Here is a 21,199-nt window from a genome sequence, read left to right as displayed (position 1 = left end):
TTGTCGTAGAGAGCTACAAAAGCATTCTCCAGGCATTCGGGGCCAATTACGTCCCAAGTTTAACCGAAACTGACCCACTAAGTGATGTGCTTATGTGGTGACACCTTGAGCAAAGAGTGACTGTGTGGTAACCTAACTACGGCGTTGTGGTTAAGTAAGCCAGTTTGGCCTGTGCCAAGATGACACTGAACTCTAACTCAAAAAGGACTAAAAGAGCCGCAGAGAGTTACGGTGTTGCACTCTAGAACATTTAATCATATTTTACCCGTCATTGCTTTGGAGCGAGCAGTGGGTGCCTTCATAGATTGCACAGTTTGTGGAAGTAAGAGCTCATAGTTTTTCAGCGCAACGGCACACGGCCAAAGAAAGAAAGCAAGAAAAAAAGAAGGACGAACACAGCGCTGTGTTCGCCCTTCTTCACTTTCTGCTTCTCTTCTTTGGCCGTGTGCCGCTGCGCTGAAAAACTATGAGCTTAAACCAAGAATACCAACTAGCCCAAGAGTAACTCCACTGAAGTAAGAGCTGTATGCGTGTAATCAGCTACTATTTCCGCTTTTGACAGCCTCGAGAACTGCGAGGCGCCTTAAGATGTCTACATCAGTGCCGTCACCTGAAGGTCGTCGAGGCGCTGAAAGGCACGCTCTTTAGCTGCCTCGTCCAACCAGGAAGACTCTGACAGGGCGCGGCGGATGTGGCTTCTGCTGGAGGCGTACACGGCTTCCACGGCGCGCTTCCGGTCGTCGTCTAAGCTCTCCCTCAGCACCGGCGTGGTGAGCGCGAATCCCAGCAGGTGCTCCGTAAGCTGGAAGCAGTAGTCGGCCATATCCTCCTCCGGGTTGGCCCAGCCGTGGATCGCGGCGGCCACTGCCGGAGGCCCAGTGACGGAAGAAAGCAGATAAGAAATAAAGGAATAAATTTATTAATTTAATAAATTTAGCTTGTATTAAGCGCTCGTTCTATGCTTCTGTCTTCCCGTGCTTGTTCCCTTGCGCCATTCAAATCTATCATGAAGCAACTAGCCCAAAAGCAAGCACTTCTGCCGATAAGAACACGTGAACATCCAGAGCGCCACGTTCGCTTGCTAAAAACCAGGGGTACTGTCAGCATGTTATCTTCCACGAGGAGTTTACTCAAAACCTTCCAAAGCCACGCCCTAAGTGGCTCTGAAAGTGAGCGTATACTGAGAGCGCCACCATCTGACCTCCCTTTTCCATCCGTACATTGCGAATTTTCGCTGAAAGGGAAGGAGCTGCAACATTATACCCTATTGGTTCCAAACCAGGGGTTGTGCTCACTGATAAAAAAATGCGAAAAAAAGAACGCAGGATTGTTATTATACTACGTTGCGAGAACTCAGTGACAGCTGGACAGCTGCCCGCCGAGGCAAATATAGTTTCTTTCCCTCACCATTATTTTTCTTGCATGTTACTCATCATCACCATCATCATCAGCCTGACTAAGCCCACTGCAAGGCAAAGGCCTCTCCCATGTCTCTCCAATTAACCCTGTCCTTGGCCAGTTGCGGCCACTGTGTCCCCGCAAATTTCTTAATCCCATCCGCCCACCTAACTTTCTGCCGACCCCTGCTACGCTTGCCTTCTCCCGGAATCCACTCCGTTACCCTTAAGGACCAGCGGTTATCTTGCCTTCGCATTACATGCCCTGCCCGAGTCCATTTTTTCCTCTTGATTGCGACTAAGATGCCATTAACCCGCGTTTGTTCCCTCACCTACTCCGCCCGCTTCCGACCTCTTAACGTTACACCTATCATTTTTCTTTCCGCAGCTCGCTGCGTTCTCCTCAACTTAAGCTGAACCCTCTTTGTTAGCCTCCACGTTTCTGCCCCGTAGGTGAATACCAGGAAGATACAGCTGTTGTACACTTTTCTCTGGAGGGATATTCTATGCTACTACTGACAACGCTGTACTCAGACCACTCAGTAAATCGCATTGCAGCAACGTCTTGCAGGAAGTCACTGAATGCTGACCAACCAGTGCGCGAACTTACGGCAACGCCGACACCGTACAATTGGGAAACGCACAATTAAAAGAGAGACTGAAGACAAACAAAAGTCGGCTTGTATTGTTAGTCTACCAGATCTGATCCCAAAAATCCCACTCTTACCAAAAAAGGTGCTTTTAAAGCAAGAAAAGGCCAAAAAAAGGAAAAACAGGTTTCGCCATCGGCGGGCGATTTCGCAAGTAATATGCATGCGTCGACACCAATTTTTGGCGAGGATCTCAGGAGGTGCCGGAGTTGGAAAGTATGTCCTAAGGCTGTATTTGTTGAAAGGCTTACTACTGTATTTGTCGAAAACAGCGTTTCTGAGACTGCGGCACTTGCTGTAGCGGTAAACGCTAGAAAAACTGGCTAAATCACTAAATCACTTCGTTCCGTCATTACTGTCCCGAGGTACGGACAGGTAGGTTAGAAAATTTTCACAAAAAAAAAGGGCAAACGGAGGCGCAAGTATAAACAGGTTTTTCTTATCTATACAGCCATGAACTAACTAGCCCGCTAAAAGGTCCTTTTCTAATGTCGTGATGATATCAATGTGCTGAGCCGCTTTAACCAGGTAACATTCTCTCGATTCGGGAGAAATATCGAACGAGCTCTGAAAATATGGTGGCCGGGTAGCAGAAGTCACTATGTTGAACCTATCTGTAGGATGGTTTTGGTGTGGGAGGCATACCCTTATGGAATTCTGCTGTTAAAGCTATCGCCGAGGTGCAAAAGTGCAAATTCCAGGGTTTAGCATATCGAAGTACAGAGCGTGTGTGGGGGACGCCGTAGTTGACAACTCTGGATGAATTTAGAACACCTGGGATTCTTCAAAGTGCGCCAACAACGCAGAGCACCAGGTCATTTTTGCCTTTCGCCCCAATCAGAATACGGCCGCAGTGGCGGGATTCGATTCTCTGACCTTGGTACCAGCAGGCGAGTGCCAAAGCCCCTGAACTAAATTTTGTGGTCACAGAAATTTAGCGTCCCGAAGAGAGACATAGTTGATGAGGAACGCCGAAGCGGAAGGCTCCGGATTGACTAAGACCACGTGGGTTTTTTAAAAGTGCGCTGACATCGCACCGGAAAAGGGAATTTTTCTATTTCGCCTCGATTTTAATATGGCCACCGTGGCCGGACTCAAACCCATGACCTTGAGATAAGCATCTGATAAGCATCTGATAAGCAAAATCCCTAGCCACCGCGGTGCCACCCAGCTGAAAGCGAGGCAAAAATCCTCCTTGCCTTCTCGGGACAACACCTGACCCATGGACAGCTCGAAGTCCCAACCAAGGTGTAGGAGCAAGGCGTCGGTGTTCAGCTCGAGAAGCATGGTGTTCAGGGTCGGCATGAACGGGGCTCCGATGACCACCACGGGCGTGTCGTCCACGGTGACGGGCAGCTCGAAGGCCGCGGACAAGATATCTGCCCAAGCTTGAGCTTTGATGTTGCTGGTCAGGTTGGCCGCAAAGGCTTTCAGGTTGTCAAACTGCAGCGTGTCGCGGGCCTTGTTGGCCTCTCTGAGAAAGCTCTGTATATACCTGCGCAACCAAACTTTCACTGAGCAGTAACCTTGGACATGGAATAGCACCATCTGACGCCACTTAATGGCCACGTTTGTGGAGCTAACTTTGAGTCTGTCCTTCACCAAAAACTGAATGCCAGCGGCGAAGCGAAAGTATCTCAAAGCATTGACAGTCTTATCGATCAGAAAGCCTTTGGTATCTTTCACTGTGAGAGGTGGCACAAAGGCTTACTGCTGTATTTGTCGAAAAGAGCGCTTCTGAATCTGCGACGCTTAGTGAACACTAAGCACACCTGGCTAAATGTTGAGTCGGAGTGATATCAAATAAATATTTTCGACTTCAGAGGGTTGTGAAAGATTGTTCGAGAGCTTATCGTATTTGCGGTTGTTTGAGAGATTCATCGCAGCGCTCACCGCCACACAAATAATTGTCCTACCCTTAACATACTATGAACGTAAGGATCTTCAATGGTTAAGTTATGCTTGTTTCGACAGCACATTTTACAGATGCTCTGTGCGTTGGAAACTGGTACCGTGCACGTGCTCTTTCCTGTTGATCAGTAATCAGGCCATGATTACAGAAAGAAATGCGGTACATTTGATTTGATTTATTGGGGTTTAACGTCCCGGAGCAACTCAGGCTATGAGGGACGCCGTAGTGAAGGGCTCCGGAGAAGCGGTAGAAAAAGCAAAAGTGGCATAATTTGCAGGGCATAATTGTCTTCAAACTGCACTCGCAGAATATTCAGGCGCGCAGTAGGTATACCCATGTAATTGAAACAGGCATTCATTAAGATATACAAATGAAAACAAGCCCTGCTTTTTTTTCCTCTTTTGAAGCTTGGTATCTCCGCCATACAACTTATTCTTTTATCTGCTTCAATGTGGCGAGGTTTTACACAGCTGGTAAAAACACTGAAGAGGCGTTTATCTTGCATAAATTAAAAATTCGTTGTATACAGCAGCCGAGCACTCTTCCCGAGCAACCTGTCACGGCTAATCATTAACTACACCTGCCAGGATGGGCAGTTTGCTCACAATCCACTGGGCAGGTTGGGCAGGTTGTCACCTGCCCCAGTGGACAGGTTTTGATGACGTCACAAGGTCACATGATTTAAGTGGCAGGTGGGCCACGTGCTTGTCTCACAACGCTGCCGACGACGTTGACGGCGACACCGACGACGCCATTGTCGCGTTGGGTAAAACGCCCTATATCATAGATGCTGCATTGCCGCGACATCAAAAGACAAGTGTGTAATCAGCGGAAGGTAAGAGACATTATATATATATTTTTTCAATGACTGAGAGATGGGGCGCTCGCGCAAGCCATGGTCCGGGAGTCCATTTTTTTCCGGTGCGTTTGTCCTTACTTCTTCAGCCTAAAAACACTTTTCGAGGAGCGACTTGAATCCTTTACAAGTATTGTGCCGCGAACTAGGATCGGTAGTAGGATAGTAGGATCTGAAGCCCGCGGCAGAATTTCTTTGCTTTTTTTTACAAGTGCTTCGTTGCCGAATTAAAATTTTTGCTGCCATAGTTTTTCTGTGACGTATTGGTAATTTTCACGACATCATAGCTACATTACGGCCGTGACACTATTCCGTCCATGGAGAACCAGCCTGACAAATTCTCGCTGCGTTCAACGTGAATCTGCCCCAACGTCGAGACAAGAAGAAAGATCTGCAGCGCTGCTTCATGCCTTTTTTGTACGTAAAGGAGATGAAAAAACCAGGAGGTATCGTTCCATTGCTTAAACTGCTAGCAGAGAAGGAAGCTTTGGGTGCAGAAAGTGCGGATTGGCAAGGCAGTTAGAGCGTCGACGGTCGTGTGTTCGTCGCATTTCCATGTTGACGAGTACCTTTTTCCAAGTGAGAACTCGGTGCCATTATAGCTTTCTTCTGTTTGAATTGAACGACTAGGGTGATAATCGTGGCTGGTCGTTTTAATTGCTGCCGTGAAGCAACCGTAATGCTCGCTGAATTGTACCTCGTCGTAACCGAACATGCAATTAAAGTGCCGGAGTTGTATTTTTTCCTCTCTGTGGTTTTTATTATTGTATTGGTGTCAGTGAATTCTAAATACTTATGTCCAATAGTGTGGAAAAGAAATCCTCAAAAGAGACGTGCGCTACCCGCGCCATCGGATCGCCGAGCGTGCACACCGACTCGACCGTATCAAGTTCACGCCGCAACCTACAGACGTTAGCAGGCTTGCATCGCAGTGCTCGAGCGGTCGTGTGCAGAACGCAACGAAGTCTTACAGCAGGCGCTGCGTTTCACTGCCAATGCTCGTGCTGAAGCGAAGCTTCGTCGAAATAAAAATCAAGGAACGAGCACATTGCCCTTCAAACAGCACTTTCGCTCTAGATTTTGTTCCAAAGCACACCGCTCTATGCAAGTCTTCTCAAAAATGTACACTCAAGGACTTTGCTTGCTCAAATGAACTATTGGCCACAAGAAAATGTAGTTAGGGTTCATCTTGCTGAATTGAATTCGAAGAACACGACGGTCGAAAGCAAAACCATTAAGAAACATTCTAGTTCACATCGTTATGAAATAACTCCGATAAGCCCTGCTTACCTTAACAATGCAACAGTAAAACCATGACGTGCTTTTATTTTTCTGGCTGCCGCCTTGTACGAAAACTAAGCACTGGCGCTCTTGACGTCGCTGCAAACGTCCTGAAGGGGGCGACGACCGTGTGTGGTTACGTTTTCACGGCGGACGTTTGCAGATATGGCACGGCGATCTCCAGTTTCCCATCGGTTCTGTGCTTTACACCGACTAATACAAAGTGTTTAGCTGAAACTAGGTACTCACCTTATATGAAAAAAAGGTGACTCAGTTGTGCAATCAAGAAAACGGGATTTCGGCCCGACTGGTCAGAGACGGAGTCCTCTTTGCGGTTGTCATCTTGGCTCGACTACGGCGCAGCTTATAGCTAGTGAAAATCGCCAATATATTTTGTCTGCGTGAAAATACACAAGACACGATGGGGCCGCAAAGAGGGGGCGCCGGAAACTGTTGTCAGTAAGTGTGGTCCAGGATGTCCTTTGGTCGTCCCTTGGTTATTTTAATACCGATAGCACTGCCAGTTCTGTAAATGCGCATACATCTGGAGAGTGCCTTACCAGTGCGACCTGAGGAAGGGTTCGATGGTGTCGTATATGACGTCGCTGTTGGTGAAGAGCTTGTACATGGCTCGCACCAGCTTTTCGAAGTGAGCACGCAACCCGTGCACCCGTGCCGATGCTGCATTCTGTATCGGGTGCGGGAAGCTGGGGAGCGTCTCGATCAGCACAGACCTGGATACAAGGAGAGGTAGAAGACGTGGCGCGCTAAGTGCATTGCACCTCAAAATAGCACCGTGCTCACAGAATAAAACTTCTGCCACGACGAAGAGTTAACTTGTGGAACAAAGATACTGATCGCTATGCTATTTCATCCCGTTGTTTCGACGGACGTGTTCCTGTACGACCACGTGACGACTTGCAGCGCATCTGTCTGAAATGTTGGAGTGGTAATGAAGTTTTCAGCCTACGTCGGATAACCTTAACACTGAACACTTAGTTAGCGTGGTAACGAAGTTATCAGCCTGCGCCTGATCACCTTACCGACCAGCACGCCTTGGTTCTCCGTGGAGACTATGTTCTCGGCGTTTAGTCTGCCAGGTAGTAAAGTACTGTTCTCTTTCACTCAAGCCAGTGCCGTCGCATGGTTGGAAGCTGCCTTTAAATTTCGCGTGCTTGTTATATGCGTTACCAAGGTTTACTCTGGGTGGAGATACAGTGAACCTTTTCGCATAGAGGCTGTCTAAGCAAACGTGCCTATCTGTATCAAAAAGTCGCAATATGTTGTAGAAATTGCGGACATGAAACTCACATTATGGGCCGGTACCATCAAGAGAAAATGATATTTAATAAAATTACTTCGAATTTAATGTACTGGTAAAATAAATTGGTAAATTGGTTTTTGAGGAAAGGAAATGGCGCAGTATCTGTCTCACATATCTCGGTGGACACCTGAACCGCGCCGTAAGGGAAGGGAGGAAGGTAGGAGTGAAAGAAGAAAGAGAGAAAGAGGTGCCATAGCGGAGGCCTCTGGAATAATTTCGACCACCTGGGGATCTTTAACGTGCACTGACGTCGCACAGCACACACGGCCGCCTTTTGCGTTCCGCCTCCGTCCAAACGCGGCAGCCGCGGTTGGGTTCGAACCCGGCTATTCCGGCTCGGTAGACGAGCGCCTTAACTATTGAGCCACCGCGGCGGGTACCACCGTGCTACGCGGAATATAACTTCTGCCCCGACCAAGAGCATTGGTCGTTAATTTATGGAGCAACAAAACTGATCGCTATATTATTCCATACCGTTCTTTGACGTGATTTCTGCAAGACCACGTGATGACGTACAGTGCTTCTGTCTGAAATGTTCTAACACTGAACCCTTAGTTGGGGTGGTAACGAATATATCAGCTGGCGGCGGATGATTTAGACCAGCGCTGCGCAGTTATCTATTTTCTTAGTGTTTAGTCATTCTGTGGCATTTAAAGCCCTTTTCTCTCTCAAGCCGGTACCTTCGCATTGTTGCAAGCTGACGTGAATGTTCGCGAGCTTACTGTTTTACTTACCACACTATTCCCTGGTGGAGATCACCTGGACGTTTTCGCATAGAGGCTGTCAAAGCAAACGCACCTATCGTATCAAAAAGCCACACTATTGTCACGGACTAGAAAACGACGAGGTAGCCAGTGGCGTGGCCGGGAGCTCTCGCGCCAGGCCTCCCGCCATTAAATCACGCCGTAGCCGTCTGTCATGTCGTACTATATTCATCGGCTTGCCGTTACGTAACAGTCTGTTGTAGAAATTGCGGAATTGAAAATCATAGTATGGGCCTCCGTGACGTAACGTAAGACCTTTGTAATGTGATTCTTCGAGAAGAAAACGAGGTAGCATTAGGAAGTTAGCCCACTGGCGAAAATTCCAAAGGACATCCAACATTTTGGAAGCATGCCTACCACAGAAAACGGATAAATGTGAATTATTGGGAATTAGAGAGAGAATTAAAGTGTATCGCTGGGTATTATTGGGTGGATTAAGGAGTATTAGTGGTTCAGTGGGTGGCTTATGGCAGTTAGTGGGCCTTAATGGATGTCTAAAATGGAAGAGTGGGCCAGCCGGGTTAGTATGATCGCATATGATAATCCAATGAAAGGTACTCCAACATTCTAGTCCTCGGATTCTCAAATGTGGCAGTGCTGATGACGTTTTGATCCTCTTGACCAACCAGGAAATTACGTGATACAGAGACCGAAAATTTATTGGATGACGACAGTGTAAATGCCGTCAAACTGGAAAAAAATGTGGCTGTTTGCTCCAGGCGACCCTCAAAAATACTCCCGAAGTTTCATTGCTGCCATCTACACTGGCACGGTCACTGTCACCAGCCTAGTCCAGGCTGCATTAAGGTACAGTCGGGGACAAAATTCGGTGAAGCAAATGTTACTCAACCGAACCCAATCGCTATGCTATTAGCCGGCGGCTGGAGACCACACTTGTGGAGATGAAAGAGCAAAATTTTGACCTTCATTTCCACCAGAAGTGTGGGCTCCAGCCGTCTGCTATTAGCTGAGCTATCGGATTTGCTTGAGGAACACGTGGTTTACAGACTTTGGCCCCCGATTGTATGTTTTTGGACGAGTTGGTCACTGAAGATTATGTAGGAACACAGCCTAAATAAACTCAACAGAAGAGAAGAGACACGCTCCGGATCCGGCTCCGGCTATTGAGGCTACTGCAGGGACAAAACCCGTCCCAAAGATATCTATTCCGTTGTGTTTACACCGGCGGCATGCCCCTGGTATAAGCAAATTTGCTAAGCTCGTCATTTCGTGCGACACTCTGCCGCGCCAGTGTGCATTTTACTTCGTTCTGGGATGAACGCGGTCAGATCTGCCGTCGTTGTTTTCACCAAGCAAAGACTGCAATGTGGTGGCTTGGCTGAAGCCAAAAAGCACATTGTCCAGAGAGACCCTCAGGATTACCATCATGTGGACAGCGATGTGGTCGAGCCGGCTGCAATACAGCTGAGTTTAGGGTAACAGCCAGAATGCAGGGAGCTGCATCGCTTCTTGTTTTTAAACTTTTTAAAGTCCAGTTCGTCCGCGGTAGAAAGAGGGCAAGGAAGATGGGGTTCACAGAAAACAAAAAACCAACAAGCAGTGGGAGAAGAGCCTTTCTGCGCTTGCCAACCTTTGGACGAGATAACTTGTCTCTCAAGCGGACCCAGATGAAGACAAGTCTTGGTGACGAAATGTGAGCTAGCCAAGTGAGGCACACCTCCCGCCCCTTGTTCATTTTGTGTTTTCTAAGATGGTTTGGTTTGGATTATGGGGGTTTAACGTCCCAAAGCGACTCAGGCTATGAGGGACGCCGTAGTGGAGGGCTCCGGAAATTTCGACCACCTGGGGTTCGTTAACGTGCACTGACATCGCTCAGTACACAGGCCTCTAGAATTTCGCCTCCATCGAAATTCGACTTCCACGGCAGGGATCGAACCCGCGTCTTTCGGGTCAGCAGCCGAGCACCATAACCACTGAGCCACCACGGCGGCAGTGTGTTTTTCTAAGAATCCTGTTCGTGTCTCTCATAGCAGTTCGCCGCGGAAAATTGCTGTGAAAAACTAAACGGAGAAATTAGGGCAAGGACACAGAAGCCCCACCTTGGCTTGGAGAGGTTCACCGCCACGTCGAACCAGAGCGGGAAGCCCCAGCGCGCGGATGCGTTGACAAGCACCTCGAGGACCAGCCGCGGTCCGTCGGCCGCCGCGTCATCGGTCTGGCGGCGCTGCCGACGCACTGGGTAGAGGAAGGGCCACGAGAGGCCCATCTCTCGACGCACGTCGTGCAGGTAGCCCAGCTCGCGGTCGGCGTGCGCCGGCGCCAGTACGCAGCTACGGTAGAAGAGCGCCGCCTTGTCGCCTGCGGTCTCCACGGAGGGGCTTACGGGGTCTCCACGCTGTCCCGGCGATAGCTTGGCAGCCGCTTCGAGCGCGTCGTGGCCGATGCGGACGCGGAGGTGGTAGGCGTTCTCGTCGAACACGCTCAGCCCCTGCGGTGATTGCAGTCAGTGATTGCGGTGGCTCAATGCAAGAACGTATTTTATTGGATCGTAATGGCACCCTTTTAAGGAGGGTGGCGGCGGAGGTTACCAGGCTTGGTATATTTACAGCGGTAGGTTCATTATCTTTCAAACTTTGCAGTAATGCGGCTGCACTCTTAATTCATAGCATAGCTCGAGACCAGAGCGACCTTACTGTGTTGAAAGTACAGAGGGTGCACAGCTGCGTAGGACTTAAGAAGAGTTCTAAAGAAAGTCGTTGTAGTAGTTCCACGGTTCTACAGTGGACGTACGCCAAGACTGCACATTGAAGCTTCACAGAAGTAAAAAAAAAATATTCACTACTCTTAGGGCCCGAGGGCTTTACGAAGGAGATGAAGGCGTTCCTTTCCTGGGAAGCTCGGATTGAAGATCGAAAGCGACAGCGGCACGTCCGCTCGTCAATGGCCGTATCCAAAATGACTGTCATTCGCAATTCTGAAGAAGGCAACGCTCCAAGGAGAGCTTAGAGCATTATGGATTAGGGGTGCACGTCTTCGTGAGAGAGAAAAGAATGCAGATGTTCGATCGTGGCGAGTGAAGTTATCTATGAGGAATTCATTCTGCTGGCAATATGAAGATTGAAGATTACTAATCTATGAAAGCTTCAGATGGTCAAGTAGCCTAGCTTTCCATGCACTGGATAAGGCGTTGTCTGGAACTAAGTGCCCGAGCGTAGCTATTGGGCGAAACTCGTCATTCTGATGGCTCCAAAGACGACGTCATCATCGACGACTTTTTTCCACTGCGTCGACTGGGGCTCGGGATTGGCAGCCTGCGTCGGAGTGCTTGCGTCCCATAGCTTCTATCCTACGTTGAAGCCAGTACAGGGTGTGATGATCGCTGATAGCCCCGGATGCTGCTGCGTAGAAATGGGCACCTAAATGGCACCGAACAACACGCATGTGCTCGCGAATCTCTGCGGAAAATTTAGTTGTGTCCACAGCCATTGGCTAGAACTTGCACTCGGTTGCCAGTGAAAGAAGACCACGCTAGTAGCAGGAAAAAAACAAGTAGTTTCATGTTTTGAAAGTAATAACCCGCTTATCACCGTATTTCTTGTTGCCTTAAGTTCACTGATTTCTTTCTTCCTTCACAATCCGTTTGCATTTCTACTCCTTGTTTATTTATTTATTTATTCAAATACCTCACGGGCCCCGACTGGAGTATTACGTGAGGGGGGTTACATAACTGGGATGCGAAAAAAAGGCAAGTAGAAGATGGTTATTTTAACATCGTTATACAATAGCAAGCAACCAACCAGAAAATAGAAATAAATTGAAAAACACACTTCAGAACAAAATGCTGCTTATTTTTTATGGCGATTTAATTCGCCTGGCGCAACATCTGTTTATGGTACATTAATGCGAAAGCATTAGAGTTGATGTCACACAAAGACGCCATTCATGCCCCAGACAAAATTCCCTGATTCGTCGAGAGAGGTCACATGGCTTTATGACGTCATCATTACCTGTCCACCGGGGCAGGTGACAACAGGCCCAACTGACTGAGAAGTCCATTGACCTTGTGACCTCATCACAACCTGCCCACTATCGCAGGTTGTTACCGGCCACTGGATTGAGAGCAACCTGCCCGCCGTGGCATGTGGGGATTGAATTCATCGTTCGTCGAGAGAGATTAGGTTACGTAATCTAGTGTCGTCATCACAATGTGCTCACGGTGGCATGTGGCAACCCCCCCCGCGGATTGAGAGGTCGCGTGACCTTATGACCTAATCCGCTGATTCGGCTGCGTAATCGAAGGGGGCTGGTTGAATGCTGACGAGTGGTTGAGGAGCGATTCGGAAACGTATAAAAAATGAAGCTGAAGCTCAGGTTTTATTCTTAGTTATTATCAGAAACACTGAGCAGCAAAACTGGGAATTGAGGGGTGTTAGTGTCACCTAAGATTTTTATGCGATAGAGTATACAGCTCGTTCGGTCGAAAAGCCGTATAGTAGTCAGCACCGGGAGTCGTGTAAATGACGGGTGAATGAAATCATTCTGATTAATTAATGAAATGGAAAAAGTTAAAAGTGAAAAAAAGGTGTCAAATGCTCAGAACGAAAAGCCAAGGCTTGATGATGCTAATTAAGAAAATTTAGAGTGTGCAATTCATCGTTTAGTTAAGTGAAAGAATTGAAAAAAAAAATGAAAAATGCGTTCAAAGGTGTCAAACTGCGCAGAATGGAGAGGCCAACGCACTACGCTATCGCGCCATGCCCTTAAAGGGTCCCTGAAACGGTGTCCATGTAGGCAAAGAGAAGTCGAAGTATTGATAGACATTGAACGATCCATCATCCTACCGCAAAAATTTTTGATCTACCTTGTGCGGAACCAGAGATAATGGCTATTAAAAATGACCACCAGCCTTTTCCCTCTCAACTCGTACACCGGAGTGAACCATAAAAAAATAAAGATTACAGGCCGGGACCATGCTCCGCCCACAAATACGTCATCGACGAGATCGGTTTGTTTACTTCCGGTTGACACACTCTTTCGCTCGATCGCTCGCTCGCTCGCTTTCCCGCTGTCTGCTATGTTCACCTGTGTCTCGCAACCGTCGCTGCGGCTTCTCTCGTACCCCGAGCTGAAGGAACGACTTTTGCGGATGAGTGCCGAAATGGGATTTCAGCCTTAATGCGGGGACACATGTGCGAAAAGTGTGTGCGATTCGCTGCGGCGCGCCGTTGTGAACGACGTCGTAACAACCGATCGCAGCTCGTCGCCTGCGTCCAACCTGCTGGATGTCTACGACAAGCCGCGCGCGGAAAACGCAACGACGGGAAGCGGAGAGCGGAGAGCGGCAGCGTCATGATGCCGTACAGCGCGCTGCTCAGGGCGCTCGGGGCCGAGCCACGCCGGACCGGCCTGCCAGCCTTGATGCCGGCCACCGGCGACTGAAAAACGCGCTAGTATTGTTTGTTCTCGTCCATAGCAAGCCCTTGGATAGATGCATGTCAAAAATGCATAATTTCTGACGATCGTTGGCCAATACCGAGTTGCTGGTAAAAGTGATGACTGCGATACAAGCAAATTTCATCCAACAGCCGATTTGGTGCTGCTGCTACTTGGTGCGGTTCGCCTACCGTCTGCTAGCTCCGTTGCTGAAGGCATCGTGGAAATCGAACATATCTTTTATTATGGGACGAGTTCGCAGTAAAGCGATGTGAATAGTAGGCCTTTTATTATAGCGCAGGCAACTTCCGAAGCGCCGTCAGCTGCGGTTTCAACGCGAAACCAGATAGGCCTAGCGACGACTAGGGCAGCCTGGGTCCAGCGCGCAGTAGGTCGCGCGGCGTTGCCGCAGGCGGTGTCGTTGCCGAAAGATCCACTTTTGCACAGACATATTTTCGTTGCTCGAATCTAGGAAGCATCCTCGCTGGTATCATGGCTGTTTTGCATTTTCTTGTGCGAACGTGATGTACGCCGAGCATGCCGGCCGGCCAGCCTGGATCCCGTCTGCCGGCGACATAAAAGCGAGCTAAAGTGTGTTCTTGACGTAAACAATAAACCCTGGGATAAGAAATGTGAAAAATGTGTCATTTTTGAGGATCGCTGACCAATACTGAGCTGCTGGTAAAGGTAACGACTGTGATAGGAGCAAATTTCTTGCCACAACCGTCTCGCAGCTGCCGCTGGCCCGACGCGGGGTCCGGCTCGCCTGGCGCCCGCTCGCTTCGCTGCAGAAGGAGTCGCGGAAAGTGACCATACTATTATTTTATTGTGAGATGATGCTGTTGACTGCAAAGCGATGTGTAGAGTAAGCCTTGTATTATAGCTCAGGCGACTTCCGAAGCGCCGGCCGCTGCAGCTTCGATGCCAAAGAGGCAATAGGCCTAGCGACGACCACGGCAGCCAGGCAGCAGCAGAGCTCGTCGCCCTGAGCGCCCGCGAGCGGTGCCATTGCCGAAAGCTCGCAACATAAGCAGGCGTGCTTTGTCGCTGCTCGAGAAGTATTTCTGATAACAAGGCGATCTTGCCTTGTGATATTTGTACACCATCCCAAGCAGCGCTCAGGCATTGCTGCACGGCGGCGAAGTGCGACACCGGTTGTGAGCGGAGCTTGGGTAGGGCGGCGCAGCGATGCTCACCGCTCCGTGTCTCCCTGCTTGTAGTGGGGCGGCAGTTCGCAAGCGACGATCGGTGCAGCGCGTCGGCCAAGCTTTTAAGAACACGCCGTTCAGAAATCGAGCGCTGAATCCTGACGACGACGACGGCTCGCTCACTTCCATCTTTCGGCAGACAGTGCCGAAGGGCAACATCTTGCCGAACCCTGGCTTTGCAACCAACGACACAGCACGGCCGGTCCATTTTGATTGCGCATGCGACGGAGGTCGCGACAGAAATCAGTAGTGCGGTGACTCCAAATCGCACCTCGATTCGGTTCGACGGCGGCACCGGCGGAGTGACACAAGCGGCACGAGCAGACGAAAACATTGTAAACCGGAAGTGCAGTACTAATTTCTGACACCGAACACACAATAACTGCGTAAACATGCATATAAACGACAACTCTGCTTGCTGAAATGCGAAATGTTTCCGAAAAGAGTAAGAGTGTGAAGTATCTAGAGCTTCTAGTTTGTTAAATGCGTGATTTCACGTTGGCACCGCGAACCAATCATAGCCCAGCACTTGTGACGTAAAGAGTACAAACTGACGTAATGAGTACGGATTCGGGCGGAAGTTCACCGCCGCTGGTCGCCGCGAGGCTCGGGAGAGGTAGTTTTTGAAAATGTATTGTAAATTATCCACTCGCCTTTGATGTATTGTACGCGGCATGAACGTTCAGTGGCCTACGCTCTACATAATGCAAGTATTTGTTTGCCAACCTCAGACACCCCTTTCAGGGACCCTTTAAGGCGGGGTGACGTTTCATCTGCAATTTTTTTTATACAATCGATATTTCTGCCATTCGCAACTGTTCTGTTCAGCTGCATATCATATGCAATATTGAGAAGTGGCTGCACCACAAATTTAGTTCGGCACATCCTTCTGCACATTATTCTGCCCTGCCGCGGTGCGGTGGCTGAATGGTTACGACGCTCGGCTGCTGACCCGAAGGACGCGGTTTCGATCCCTGCCGCGGGGGCCGAATTTCGATGGAGGCGAAATTCCAGAGGCCCGTGTACTGTGCGATGTCAGTGCGCGTTAAAGAACCCCAGGTGGTCGAAATTTCCAGAGCCCTTCACTACGGCATCGCTCATTGCCTGAGTTGCTTTGTGCTTTGGGACGTTAAACCACAATAAACCAATAAACCAAACTCATTACTCTCTATCCACTTTAATATTTCAAAACGAATAAACCACAACTTCACTGAGCTCACAAAACACGAAAGAAGGTTCGCGGATTTGCGATTCCGGCTCCTCCTACCCTGTGGGCCTTCGCCATCCATCCGTTGCAGACGTGCTGGTAGAAGTTGTCGCACGGTGAAATGCTCCAGTCTATGCTGTCCTGGAGGACGGCCGACAGTGCACGGCAGGAGCGCGTCTGGCACTGCTGGCGCAATGTGCTGCGAATAGCGCAAACGAAACATTATTACAGCTGTGTGTGGGAGGCTTTCACTTGCGAGCAAACCAACACACCCACCGATCTTGGATCGTCACTTACACTAGCTATCTGCTGCCGCGTGATGGTGGCCTGTACGAGACCGTATTGAAAGCTCTTCCCGAAAACATCGCTTCCTAGCTTCCCTGTTCATGAAGAATCTGTCATCATCATCAGCCTGGCTGCGCCTACTGCGGGATAGAGGCCACTCCCAAATCCAGCCACTTCATCCTGTCCTTTGGCGGGTACGACCACCTTATCTTCAGAAATTTCTTAAGCAGAACAGGGGAGAGCGGTATAATGATTTCATCCTAATTTCATTTCACTTCGATGCTCCTTGCACTTTCATTTCCCCTTCGCTGTCACTGGAATTAGTGAGATAAGACAGGCGTGCGGCAAGCATTTAATAGAATGAGACGAAAAAGAATGAATTATAGTGGTGTTTAAAGCCTTGCATGCCTTCCATCTCCAGCTTACGAACAAACTGAGGGCAGAAGGCATGGTAACTTTTCCGAGAAGGTTTGCAGAAAGTGTTGCCTTATTCTTTTCAGTTTATCCAAGAAGCTGTAAGGTGAGACAGAAATCGCCATCGTTACCCGGTAACCTGCACACAAATAGTACCCAAGAAAACGATACAAGGACATACATACGCACACAGACGGACGGACAGATGGGAAGAGACAGTGGGGTAGATAACCAAATGTTTCTTACAACCGGCGCTGTGACCCTTGAAGCAGATGCGACGGTGGTATATTTGACGTCAATAGAGGAAAGAAAGCGGAATATGTACCAGCTTTAGGCCGGCTCTGGAATTTGATGTGGAGCCCCGCGCGCGAGAGATCGAGTCTCTAGTATTATAATCGACGGCTGACCGCGTCACGGAAAATCGACGCAAGAAGCACCGCATTATGAAGGAACAAACACAGCGGAAAAAGAACGTGACAAGGAAACAGGCACACACGAGCCCTCATTAGCAACTGGAAAGTTGCTGGTTCACCCCTTATGAAAATGGTGTATAGACAGTCTATAGCCTTCTTATTGACTCTTTTTACTTCCTATCGATATTGCTTTTGTCTATTCTAGTATAGAGACTGTCTATAGAAAAAAGTCTACGAAAAGTGTATGGCCATAAACCTATAGATTGTCTACAGACTGTCTACAGCATTTATATTGCCTATAGACTGTTCTCTAGGATTTGTCTATAGACAGTCAAAAGTTGGACCGCTTCCCCCCTCTCAGGGACGATGGTCGACCGCTTCACCCGTTGGCCCGAAGCCGTGCCCATTCCGGACATTACTGCGGAAACAGTTGCCAGAGCCTTCGTTTCGACGTGGGTTTTCCCGCTTCGGCTGCCCCGGCATTGTTACCACGGATCGCGTCCGCCAGTACGAATGCGCCCTTTTCACTTCGCTCACCCGGCTACTCGGCACTAAACACTGCCGCGCCACATCATACCATCCCTGTGCCAACGGCATGGTCGATCGGCTCCATCGCCAGCTCAAGGCTGCCCTCACTGCGCGCCTGGATCGCGAGCACTGGGTAGACCACCTCCCTATGGTGCTCCTAGGCCTACGTGCCGTCCTGCGTCGTGACCTTGCCTGTTCGGCGGCCGGACTCGTCTTCGGTACCTCCCTGCGACTTCCCGGTGACTTGTTCGTACCTTCGGCTCCCTCGTCCCAGCCCCTGCAATACCTTTAACGCCTACAGGACTGTCTTCAGCATCTGCGCCCAGTGCCGCCTCGCTCAACTGCCCGTCAAGTCTTTGTGCACCCAGACCTTGCTTCCTCAACGCATGTTTTTCTCAGGCCAGACGCTGTAAAGGCTCCTCTTAGCCCCTCATACGACGGCCCGTACCGCGCCCTCAACAGGACGGCAAAGTCAGCGACAATCCTGCTCGATGGTCGTGAAGAGGTCGTCTCCGTCGATCGACTCAAACCCACGTACCTCGAGACACGTCCCCAGGAGCTCCCCTCCGATGTTGCCGGCCCACCTGCAGACCTGCTTGCCGCCGCGTCTACTCCATCTCTGCCCCGTCGGCGCGTGCATTTCGCCGTTCCGTCTAGGCGGGGGGCCCTATAGCGCCCGGCGACGCTATAGAGCGCCGGCGCTGAGATTGGAGTTAAAGCGCGCGCTAGAAGAAAATAAAGATGGACAGCGCATGCTCGGAGCGCACGCCCGGCACGGGCAGTTCGGAGCTAGAAGCCTGCCACGCTGGTCATCTTGCTCTGGTGCTCCGCTGCGACCCCGCAAAGTCCTCAACAACTTTATAGACAGAAGTCTATAGACACTCTATAGACTGTCTAAAACTTTTTTTGTAAGGGACCCTCACGTGTGTCTGTTCTCTTGTGTGCCGTTTCTTTTGCTGTGCGTTCCTTCATATTGTTCAGTCGCCAACTCTGCCAAAAACTGACATTAGTAAAGAAGCACCACGGTTTCGCGCTCAGACACCACATACGAACCGCCAGGAGCGTAGGCCTATAGCGCAAGAAAAGTTACTTGGGCACATAGGGGAAAGTGGCGGCCAGGCCCGCGATGAGCACCGTGGCGAGGAGGGCGACGACGAGCACCCAGTAGGGGTCGCCGGCTTTCTTGGCGAAGGTGTGCGTGGTGACGCCGCTGGCACCCGACGTAGTGTGCTGCACCGGAGCGCCGGAACCCTGCACCGTGGCGTGGATGGAGCGCCGGTCAGGGCGCATCGGCGAGCACCATTCCGAGTACAGGCAGGCACATAATCACTAAGGTACCACAGTATGACGTCTGAAATCTCATCACTCTATGTACTTACTTGCCGTGCAGCTCTATATTTATTCTATGCGGGATGAATGTCTACAAATTTCTCGATTTATCCCATATATAGCGTAACACGGCCAAAATGGGCAGATAGCTCCCTAATTTTAGTGCCATAGCACTTGTAGTTTCATGCCTTGCATTTAGGCGTGGTGTATTTGCTGGTTTGTTAACGCGGTGGAGTTAAAGGCTCCGTTCTCCAGAAAATCCGGTGAAGGCGTTGTCGGCTTCGCGTTATGAGCGAAAATCGCGAGCATGACTCTGGCAGGCGGTGCCCAGAAAGTAACTTAAGACGTAGGTGGCCCACCTAGCTCACGTGACCTTTCGGCGTCATGACCACCTGCCCACCGGATAGTAAGAAAACTTACCACCTTGGCAGGTGGCAATTGGATTAATGATTGGCCGCTCGCGAAGAGTAACCTGGGCCGCACAAGGGCCACCGTTGGGATCACCTCCCGTCACAGGGCAGTGGCGCATCGCTTAACCGCTGCACCACTGCGCCAGGAGGGGTACGAGGACTCCCAGGGATCTACGAATGTAAAGTAGAGAATGACATTCTGCATATATGAGAATAACCCATTACGCTATCGCGTCATAGCCTTTTAGACGGAGCTTAAGCGTCCCCTCCAATTTGTTTGTGCCGCAGCGCTGTCTTAGTGGTTACGGTGCTCGGCTGCTGACCCAAAAGACGCGGGTTCGATCCCGGCCGCGGCGGCTGGAATTTCTTTGGAGGAGAAATTCTAGAGGCCCGTGTACTGTGCGATGTCAGTGCACGTTAAAGAACCCCAGGTGGTCGAAATTTCCGGAGCCCTCCACTACGGCGTCTCTCATAGCCTTAGTCGCTTTGGGACGTTAAACCCCATAAACCAACCAACCAATTTGTTTGTCTGTTTGTTTCTCTGAAGCTTGCTTTGTGGAAGGCTGTTTACCTGTCCACCGGGTTGTGGAAAAACCGCCAGGTGTGAGCAGCTATTTTTGTATTATTGCTGGTTCTTAGGGCTATGTTTCTCTGCTTTTCTCAGTGATTGCTGGTTTCATTTCTTCAATATACCATTAATGCATTTGTTTTCTGACACCGTTTTTGGAAAATCGATGCGATCCTCTGCAATTGGTCGCTGCTTCCAGGGACATGGGCCTTGGAAGAACACGTCACACGTACCCACCAGTGAGCCTATGATGTCAGGCTCTCGACGCCAATGCCAGTGCTGAACCGGTGGTGACGCCGAAGAACAGCAGAGCTCGACGACGTCTTTGACGCGCTTCGGGATCTTTATCGGCACTAATCCCGTTCCGGAAAAAGAGCTCTGTGGTGATTGTGCGATGAACTGGCGCAGCGTGGACCACGTCACTAAGCCAGACTGAATGCACCTCCGGCATTGAGGTCCCGGTGGCATGTGGCGCCACAACAATGTCTGCCTCGCTAGTGGCTGGTCGTTTTTTCCCTGCCTGCCGTTCCTCTCGATGCCGTTCAATTCGCGACTAAATGAAATGAAATGTAAATTGAATCATTACAATATAGTACTTCCCCAGATCCTGGCAGTGCTTCATTGCACTGAGGCATTCCGCACTTGCTATATGTACCGCGTCATTGGTTTTTGCACTGGACAAGAAACAAAACAAAAAAAAAACATCGCGGCGTTGCACAGCGCGGGCTCACCGCCTTGGCCCGCGGTTCCTTGGGTGAGAAGGTGGTGGATGGCTCGGTACCCGGCGAAATGGGACATTCGTCGAAGGTTAAGTCTCGCGTGGTTCCGGCGTTGGCCACGGTGGCTGCCGGTGCTGGCACGCCCATGGCTTCTGTGGAATCTGGAATCATAGCCTACGGAGGTGAAATATGCAGCTGCTGTTGGCACCTCGAAGCTACGCCGCCTCAGGCACTTTTCTTCTTCTTCTGCTTGGCTCGTGAATGTTTTGAGCTCCGTGCTGTTGCTGCCTAAGAACGGGCATGCTAATAACAACCTCTGCGCTAATTTCGCCGGGTAGTTATTCATAGCTGCCAGGTAAAATTAGTATCCAACAAATAGAAGAGTGATTAATTATCAAAACAGCATCGCTGAATAGTTAGGAACGCGAAAGGAAATTAAAAAAAAATACTGAGGTGGTTTTCCTACCATCTGGAAGGCCTCCGCTTTCTACGTACATGCAAAGACAAACTATGACACGACTGCGATAATAGCTTAGGCTT

The 21,199-nt window shown here is 49.9% G+C and overlaps 1 protein-coding gene across 1 annotated transcript; it reads right to left on the bottom strand.

Annotated features, from left to right (window-relative positions):
* Positions 1-592: 592 nt before the first annotated feature.
* On the bottom strand, positions 593-20,830 carry LOC149367234 (endothelin-converting enzyme 1-like). The gene is made up of 7 exons (XM_089573376.1): positions 20,672-20,830; positions 18,724-18,884; positions 16,054-16,192; positions 10,245-10,633; positions 6,657-6,830; positions 3,247-3,542; positions 593-864 (listed from the first exon to the last, which is right to left on the bottom strand). The coding sequence occupies exons 1-7, from the start codon at positions 20,828-20,830 to the stop codon at positions 593-595; spliced, it is 1,590 nt and encodes a 529-aa protein (XP_089429502.1).
* Between the last annotated feature and the right edge of the window lie 369 nt (positions 20,831-21,199).

This window comes from Amblyomma mixtum, chromosome 1 (genome assembly GCF_055824585.1).
Source record: "Amblyomma mixtum isolate Tamu chromosome 1, ASM5582458v1, whole genome shotgun sequence".
Classification (NCBI taxonomy): Eukaryota; Metazoa; Arthropoda; class Arachnida; order Ixodida; family Ixodidae; genus Amblyomma; species Amblyomma mixtum.
Note: the sequence above shows the minus strand (reverse complement) of the source record. Positions and strands in the feature narration are given on the sequence as shown.